The sequence below is a fragment of the Callospermophilus lateralis genome, chromosome X (assembly GCF_048772815.1).
Source record: "Callospermophilus lateralis isolate mCalLat2 chromosome X, mCalLat2.hap1, whole genome shotgun sequence".
Lineage (NCBI taxonomy): Eukaryota > Metazoa > Chordata > Mammalia > Rodentia > Sciuridae > Callospermophilus > Callospermophilus lateralis.
Window position 1 is genome coordinate 7,335,612 of NC_135325.1, and position 9,401 is coordinate 7,345,012.

The 9,401-nt window shown below is 42.2% G+C and overlaps 1 protein-coding gene and 1 non-coding gene across 2 annotated transcripts in view; both read right to left on the reverse strand.

The window, feature by feature from the left end:
- The window catches only part of Rs1 (retinoschisin 1), a 33,027-nt gene extending 26,020 nt beyond the window's left edge, over positions 1–7,007 (reverse strand). The window contains exon 1 of the mRNA XM_077107500.1: positions 6,815–7,007. Within this exon, the coding sequence (XP_076963615.1) occupies positions 6,815–7,007 (193 nt within the window). The remainder of the gene's footprint in view (positions 1–6,814) is intronic.
- A 160-nt stretch (positions 7,008–7,167) lies between these two features.
- On the reverse strand, positions 7,168–7,240 carry Trnav-uac (transfer RNA valine (anticodon UAC)). The gene has a single exon. It is a non-coding gene; the product is annotated as a tRNA-Val (tRNA).
- Positions 7,241–9,401: the final 2,161 nt, after the last annotated feature.

Sequence of the window (9,401 nt, forward strand, 5' to 3'; positions counted from 1 at the left end):
TGCTGGGTGTGGCTGGGTGTTGGGGTGCACTCCTGTAATCCTAGTGGCTCTGTAATCCAGCCATTTTGGAGGCTGAGGTAGGAGGATCTCAAGTTCAAAGCCAGCCTCAGCAATTTAGGGAGGCCCTGAAAAAATTTAGCAAGACTGTGTCACCAAAAAAAAAAAAAAAAAAAAAAAAAAAGCAAAAAAAACCAAAAAAAAAGGCTGGGGATGTGGCTCAATGATTAAGTACCCTTGGTTTAATCCCCAGTATCAAAAAAAAAAAAAAAAAAAAATCAAGGCTCTCTTTTGGGAGGACCAAAGGTGAGAGGTGCCGGTACTGATGTTGTGGCTTTATTAACTAAATCAATTTCAAAGGCCATATCTGTCACAGAAGAGGGTCTATTCAGCTACAGTTAAGCAAACTCAGGGTTCAAATGAGACTTAATATGGCTTTCAGGGACCTTTGTATTCCTCCATGTTCACTGGCAGGTACTGGAGCCATTTCCACATTTTACAGAAATGAAGCCGAAGGCAAAAAGGAAAACTGGTGTTGGGGGTGGAGGGGGACTCAGCTTCAGTCTACCTGTGGAGAGGACGAGGCCTGAAAAGAAGGCCTGCTTTCACAGTCAGTTCCTGTGCTCCAGCAGATTTTGGGTTGGTTCCTTGCCTTTCTTTCCTCCCAGGGTCCCCTCCCCAGAAAGCTTTTGTCTGTAGGCAGCCTGGGATTCTGAGGTGCCAGATCCTTATGGAAATGAGCAGAGAGAGAAGGAACAACAAGCATTTTACAGGAAACACTTTCACCAAGGGAGCAGCGACTGGCTGCTGCAGCCACCCCCCTCCCCCCGCCAAGTGATTTAATCACCAAAAAATAAAAGCTAAAGAACAAGAGCATAAGCCTTTTTTGACTATAACAATTATCATACCAGAAAACAACATTGTTGGAATGAGAAAAAAAAAATCAGCCTTTAATAGGAACATAGTAAAAGATTTTGATTATGTAGTTACATATTTTTCTGCCTACTCGATTGTTTTTGTGATTCTTCCACATTATGTGAGATGTCTGCCACTTGCCCATCTTTGATTTGTACAATATGAGCTCATTGTACCCTTTTGCCCCAAGGGCCGCTCCACTGGGGAAAGTCTTGTTCCCACAGCAAGAAAATTCAAGAAAGGCATGCCTATTTCTCCAAAAATCCCTTGCAAGGGAAAAAGAGTACGTTAGAGACACACATAGACTATTTTAGTTTCTTTGATTGGGTATCACTAAATACAGAGCATCCTTTCCCATGGAAACACGAAAGTAAGGAGAAAAGCATAAAACTGTGAATGATAAAAACTGTCTGTAACCAGCTTCTATTCTACTTGAGAAACAAGAATAAGACACAGGAGAAACACAGTCAGCTGCAGTAATGTTCCTCTTGGGAAGAAGAAAGAAGGTAATTGCTCCTAGTGTGAATGTGTTACTATTTTCAGCAACAGGCATATTCATATGTAATTCTATTATTGTTCATGCTTCAACACATATGAACCTTAAAGACATATGCTAAGCAAAGGACAAAAAGACCACATGTCGCACCATTCCATTTTAATGTAATATCCAGAAGAGGCAAATGTCTAGAGACATAAAGTAGATTTATGGTTGCCAAAGGCTGGGGGAAATTGGAGACTGGTGAGTGATTGGTAAATGTTTACAGTGATGAAAATGCTCTAAAATTAGAATGTGTGTGTCACAAATCTGTAAACATATTAAAAATGATAGAATTGCACCCTACAAAGGATGACTTTTTTTAAAAAATATTTTTTAGTTGTCAATGGATCTTTATTTTATTAATTTATATGTGGTGCTGAGAATCAAACCCAGTGCCTCACATAAGCGCTTTACCACGGAGCTACAGCCCCAGCCCTAAAAGAATGACTTTACTGGTATGCAAATTACATCTCAATAAAGCTGCTTTTCACAAAAATCTGCAATCTCTGATGGCTGGCACACCAGCAAAGGGGACACATTCATATGGAAGATGGAGCTGGAGAGCTTTGTTGTTGTTTTTATACAATAAGCATGACCAAGTCATGGACTAATGTGTTTTAATAGGATAGATGTTTTAAAAATCATATTGGCATAGAATCCAAAATGTGCAATGGAAGATAAAAAGACTCCTGACAGTTCTATGATATAGATGGGGTCTTACTATGAGGATGTGTGCATTCCCTAATGAACCTTCATCCAGTGCATAAGCAGAGTCAAACCATTGACCTCATTTCACTACATAAAGGAGCCACCACCATGGAACAACAGAAACAACAAAGAGTACATTAGATAAGGAATCCTTGTCTTTGGGTTCCCAGTTGTGCAATGGAATGCATCTTTCCTCTGTGTGTTGGCCATGTCTCCATTTGGATTCTAAACTGATTTAGGACAGTAATTGTGTCCTGTATTTTTCCTGTCTCCTGGAGTATCCCTCTGGCTCAGGGGAGAGCACATGGGAGGTTGTCAAACCATGCTGGTCATTTTTGGCTGGCTGGTGTGAGGATGGAGGGCCTGGGTTAGGTGGGTAAGCCTTCCCACCTGACCACATTCCCTTCCACCTGGACAGATGGTATCTCTGCTCTTCCTGGACATTTCTGGAATTCCCCACCCCTGAATAAAAATTGGTAAGTAATAGAATGAGATGGACTGCTATCTTTGTGCCTCCCATTTTATTATTGATATCCAGGCCTAATTTTAAAATGTATTGGTAAACTTTTAGAGGACTTCTTCGCATTTGGGGGTCATGGAGCAGGGTTGTCAGACTTAGCACTGTGAAAGCAACAAGAATCAGCCCTGAATGTCAAGTTCTTTCAAAATGTTTGCCCACAGCACATACTCAAGCATGGGTTCTTGGACAGAGAAACAAATGAATGAATCTCAATGCCAACCATGAAAAGGAGAAATCTAAGGGTGAGCCCCGTGGATGTCTGAGAATCCTAAGTATTTGGATCTAATCCTTGACTCAGATCTTGTTGAGCAAAGAGTGAGGAGTAAAAGAAAAACAAAATCCCCAAAGCATCTTAAAGTATTAAGAATTACTGGGACAAGGGGGATATAGCTCAGTGGTAGAGCATTTGCCTTGCACGCACAAGCCCTAGGTTTTATGCTAGGTACCAAGGAATGAAAGTTATTGGAACAAGTTGCTGCCTCTGAATTGCAAGGAGGAAAAACCCTTGCAACAGAAAATTGGTTAAAACAATCCCTATTTAGAAATATATCTTGGGGGGGGGGCTGTGGCTGTGGCTCAGTGGTACAGCACTTGCCTGGCATGTGTGAGGCACTGGGTTCGATTCTCAGCACCACATAAAAATAAATAAAGGCCCACCAACAACTAAAAAAATATTTAAAAAAAGAAAGAAATATATCTTGGGGTTTTCAAAATGACTTTAGGATTATGTTTTCTCAAGTCTTTCCAAATACTGAGAAATGTGACTAAATAACAAAAGTCACAAGACTGGGGATTCATGAAAGTGGATTCTCTATCAATAAAATACAGTGGAAGAGTAGGAAGGAAAATGTCAGCCAGGAATCCCGATGCTTCTTATGTGTTTCATCTTGTCTGTCTATCAGGTCACTTGCAGAGAAGAGGGATCTCCCCCTCTCTGCCCTCCTTCTTTATTTCCTATAAAACTCGCAAATACACAATGACTGCAAAGAAGACATTCAGTTTCTATTATCCAAATGAACCTGACAAGGAGTTCTGAGTGGATGGCTACTTCAGAATTGAGAGAGATGAGAGTAATATTTCTAAGACTGAGAGAGAATTTAAAAGTTCAATTGGATGACATTTTAGAGACTTGACTTTAGTTTTTTTTTTTTTTGTTTTGTTTTGTTTAAGCACATCACCCCAACCAGGGCTACATTAAGAAATTTTAAAATGATGAAGTGTACTGAGTCTTTGGGGTTTCTTAATTCTCAGTTGGATTATGCTTTTTATTAGATTCCAGTGGTACTTGGCGTGTTATGTTAATCCATATTTAAACTAGGGTGACCTTACGTCCCAATTTGCTCAGGACAGTCCTGGTTTACACCTGTTGTCCCAGCAGAATTATTAATAGCATCCTTCTCTACCTTAGAATACCAGTTTGGAAGATTAAAATTCTAAAATCACACTATGACTCCTAAAACTATTCTAGAGTATAGCATGCCTTTCATTAATCATTGCAATTTGTAGCTACTTTATACAATATCTGAGACCCTTTCTTCTTCTTCTTTTTTTTTTTTAGTATTTATTTTTTAGTTGTAGTTGGACACAATACCTTCATTTCACTTATTTATTTTTATGTGGTGCTGAGGATCGAACCTAGGGTCCCGCATGTCCGAGGCAAGTGCTCTACCGCTGAGCCCCAGCCCCAACCCAAGAGAGCCTTTCTTCTTTCTGTTGGATTTTAAACATCCTTTGAACTTGAGAAGGCTCCTCACAGAACCAGAGAGCCAGTGGCAAGCTGGGCATGGTGGCACACGCCTATAATCACAGCAACTTGGAAAGCTGAAGCAGGAAGATGGCAAGTTTGAGGCCAGCCTTGGTAATTTAGGGAGACTGTCTCCTAATAAAAAATAGAAAGGGTTGAGGATGTAGCTCAGTGGCAAAGCGCCACTGGGTACAATCCCCAGTATCAAAAAAGAAAAAAACAGAAGCAAGCCAGTGGCAAGACAATGACAATCATATTCAACACAAAGACAACTGTTGTTCATTAATAACCTTAATGAACATGTGTTGTTAATTAGTGGTTTTTGTATTGTTCAGGTTGTATTTCTATTTATCAACTATATTATAAATTAAATTGTATTATTAAACATGCCAATGGCTGAATCGCACATACCTTCATAGCCAAAGAGAAGTAATAACAAGAAGCCTTCTATCTTGCGTGGCATTTTCCCTTGTCCTTGGCGGCAGCTCTACCTTCCTGAAGTGGGGAGCTTGCCCAGGAGGAGGAGATTAACTTGAGCACCAGCCTCATTAAGCATCTTATTCCATTTAGTTCTTAGGTTTTGGCTGAGTCCCATCAAGTTAACCCACATAGTTACCTGCCTCAACAAGGAAGTCTCAGAGACAATACTAATGTCAACTGAGGTTGGTTTAACAAGGAAGATACTGGTTTTATTCTATCTTTAAATGTTAAAGGAAGGAATGGAGGGAAATAGAAACTAGAATCCTAAGACTCAGCTCTTCATCTGTTCTCTGTTATTGTCTTCTAGTGGGTGACCTTGAGCAATTTTCTGCCAAATAAGTCCTAACATTCTTGAATGATATGAAAATGGCACAGAATCACCTCTCACAAAGCAACTTGGTGTCATGTTCATACTATTCACTCAGGAAAATACTAAATTTGGTGGGGGAGACAGTTACACACAAAGATGTTTAATGCTGTGTTACTTATAATAATAAAATTGAAAATGATCAAAGTGTGCAAGGTTAGGGGACTGGTTAAGCAAATTAGGAAAGGTAGTAAAGCTGGGGAGGGTTAAGAACATGGATTTCCAAACTACACTGTATGCAAATCCCAGTTCTACTGTTTGCTGTGAACTAAGAGCAAATTTCTCATCTGTATGATAATGATAATAATGCTTCATTCATACAGTTATTTTGGCTTAAATGGAATAATATCTGGTGGTGTTCATTTGTAATCCTAACTATTTCAGGAGGCTGAGGCAGGAGGATCACAAGTTTGAGGCCAGTTTCAGCAGCTTAGTGAGACCCTGTTTCAAAATAAGAACTGGGGATATAAGAACTGGGGATAGAACTGGGGATATAACTCAGTGGTGGAGTGCCATGGGTTCAATTCCTAGTAAGGGTGGTAGTGGGGAGTGATTATATATACAAAGTACTTAGAATAGACCAGGTAGGGGGTGGTCTAGTGGTAGAGCTTTGCTTTAGCATGTGCAGGACCCTAGAATTGATCCCCAGTATAGCAAAACCAAAACAGAACACTTAGAACAGTGCCTGCCATACTTACCTATCATTGTTACATAGCCATTAAGAATCGGGTTGATAAGGAGCTCCAGGTGTGGCTAAATGGTAGAATGTGTGCTTAGCCCAGGGTTCATATTTCCCAGCACTCCTAAAAAATTGATGGAAGGAAAAATGATGTAACCACTCCCTTGATGGGTGTAGAGCTTCAGTTTTGCAAAGTGAAAAGATGCTGATCTGTTTCACAACAACGTGAATAGGCTTAACATACCAATGTGAATAGTACATAAAAACTGTATACTTAATGGTTAAGATGGCATTTTAAAGGAGAATTGAGTTGATTGTTAATGACAGGGACAATCATGTTATACTCGAATTACAAAAAAGTAACGAATTTATGTACTGTATAAGCAGAACTATGTGGGAAAATGCTGAGAAAAACACAGTTTTCCCTTCCTCTTTTAGTTCTTTGCCATCACCATCCCATCTGTAGCCCACATCCTCGGTATCCAAGGCTCAGACACCTTTCTCTTATTCATTTTATCAAAGATGAGAAAGGCCAAAAACAAAACAAAACACAACAAAACACCTCTCCCCACCCCGTAAAGGAAACAGTAATGAAATATTAAAGAGGAGCACAAAAGCAACTAGGCAAATGTTTGGTCATTCAATAGGCACTTATTGAATGTCTATAGAACTGGCTTTTATTCTATACTATGTATGTATTCATTAAACAGATGAATGTGTATTCCATTAATCCCACTGCTGTCTTAAAAACAAAAGGACTATATTGTCCCCCTGCTTTGTATTTTAAAGTTGACCGAAATATTAAACCTTCAACATAATCATAATCAACCTTTAATAATTCAACCGCAGTCAAATCGCTGCTTTACTGTTACATTTTAGTTGGAGGTTTTGTGTGGAGCCGGCCTGTCCTGGCTCCAGGGAAAGCGCCGCGCCGGGGAGTACCAGGAGAGGTCGGACAGGGTCCAGCAGAGACCACGGCTCCGCGCCGCCTTCACCCTCTGCTATTTCGCGAGTCTGGCAACTGCAGCCGCGATCTTGAGGAATTGGAGAGGTTGTCATTTCGTTTCTGTGATGAAAGAATGTCAAAAATATTTCAAACGAATAAAGGATAAGGAGAAACACGTTTTTTTTTTTTTTAGTGGATGTTAGTTATTTTGTTTTGTCTTTTTTAGCCAGAATGCTCAATGGATATAAAAAACCAAGAACTTCCTACCAGTTATGGTTCCACTGGGGCTCGAACCCAGGACCTTCTGCGTGTAAAGCAGACGTGATAACCACTACACTATGGAACCTTCACGCAATCCTGGAGCGTTAGTTGTCTATTCATAGTCACATCAAACCCAGCGCCTCCCCCACCCCCCCGGAACCCCGCCCCTCCGCCGTGGTTCCGCCCCGCCCCCGAGGCACAAGATTAGCTTCTGGAACCTCGCCGGCAGCTTCCGAATTTGAGCTGCTTCAGCCGCTCAGCACCTCAGACTTTCGGCCGCCTGTAACCAGGGCTAAGCCGGGACTCGGTCCCTTCCTCGCCGAGAATGCTGGCCCCCTAATTACCTGTCCCCAAACTTTCCCTCAGCCGAAACGTCGGCAAGGTGGTCCGACGGGCAGAAGTGCTCCCTGCTGGGGCACTGCTCCTTCTGGCAGCTTCGCAGAACTCGTGAAGGACCGGTACTTTCCCATTTTCACCCACAGGCAAACTGAGCCTGGGTGACCCGACTAACCTGCCCCGTCAGAAGTCGGAATGTTGCCGCTTCCGGCAGCTTTGGAGACACCGAGGCAGGAGCAGGGAGGACAGGAGCTAAAGAGTTGGCAGCGCGGGGCTCGGAGGTGGGGCGCCATTTTTATGACGGCGTCTATTGTGCCTGGGTTAAAAAAGGCCACTGGTTAGTTAGTGGGCTCCTTGCCCGAGGGTACGGGCCTGTTACTCTCCTCTAACCTTATCCCAGCATTCCTCCCTTTTCGAAGCCGCAGAGGGGATGAAAACCGAAAGCCTTGCCTCGGTCCCTTTGGGTTAGGGTCAGGGTGGTGCTGGTGTAGACAGGCCAACTGAAGCATGATTTCAGGTGCCCAGCGTAAGATGAAAATGCCAGGTCCCGTTTTTATAAATTAGGAAGATTTTCAAACCTTGACAGTAAAGCATTAAATCCAGCGTGGGGGCCTTGTGGGATTGCAGATGGCAGTTCCTGACCCTACAGCTGTGTTTCTAGAACTATGGTCCCAGTAAGATGCTGCCATCCGTCGCCTCAAAGGACTCCCACATGGTTTCCCACATGGTCTCACTTCTTGCTTTTCATTGTTAGTGTCGTTTTGCCTTCTCCAGGGCTTCTGGGTGAATCTTCACCGCCATCATAGGATTGCTCACCACCTGCAACCTTGAAAACCCACTAAAAACACGGTGGTTGCGGGGAGGAGTTGCACCCTGGTGGATTTGAGCTGTAGGTGGCAGGTGTTCTTTTCCCTGGCGTCTTCCTCCGAGGCTGGCAGGATGATGAAGAAATGATACTGATGATAGGAAAGCAATTCCCTTCACCCAACTCCTGTTTTCCTGAGAAAGCCCGTGGAAGATACAGGTGGGTGAAATGAACACTACGTGGGGGTCATGATCTGGATTTTAGCTTTGTTGTAGCTACTCACCAGCTGTATACTCTTGAGTTAGCCAATTCACCTTCCAAGTCTCAATCTTTTCCTCTGTGAAATACTACCACTTTCCCCTCTGGCTCTAAATATTATCCCCATTTACCATGTAGAAGAATGGAGGCAGTTATTTGCCCTATGAATTTTTTCCCCCCATAGAACTAATTAGAGGCAAGCTTGCAGCTAGTGCCTGGTTTATCTAGTACCCAGTTTTCCTGTGTCCTCAGTTTCCTGTAATATTCTTTACAGGGTCTCCTTACAGTCTTCCTTTTTGTTGATATATTTCAGGAGGCCTCTTGAGTACTTGTTGCCTAGAGTGTGAGCCTTGAGATGACCATGAGTGGCCAGCCACTAACTGGAGAATGAATTCATAAAAGCTCCATGTTTCCTGCTAGTCAATGAGCTGTAATGACTGCTGGGGAACTCCGTAAGTATGTCCTGTCTATTTCCAAGCCCCTATCAGTCCAAAACAAGGTTGCCAAGAATTGGCCCTAAAATTGTACCCACTAGTTGTGTGTTGGTTTGTATCTCCAGGGAATGCTTTGCTCTCCCTTCAGCTTTCTGTTTGCCAAGTGCAAGCTTTGGCCAAATTCCCATACTTAAAATCCATGTAGAAAAGAAGCTGCCCCTCTAATGCATTCAACAAGGTTTCTGCCTTTAGTAAAAAACAAAACAACAACAAACCCTTTTGTTTCTTTTCTCCATTATGGCCAGAAGGGAGACTTTAGTTCCATTCTTCCTGCCCCTCTGTAGTGTAGTCACAATGTCTATTATTAGGAAAGTACAATATGGCTTACAAAGCACTTTCACATACATTCCTGG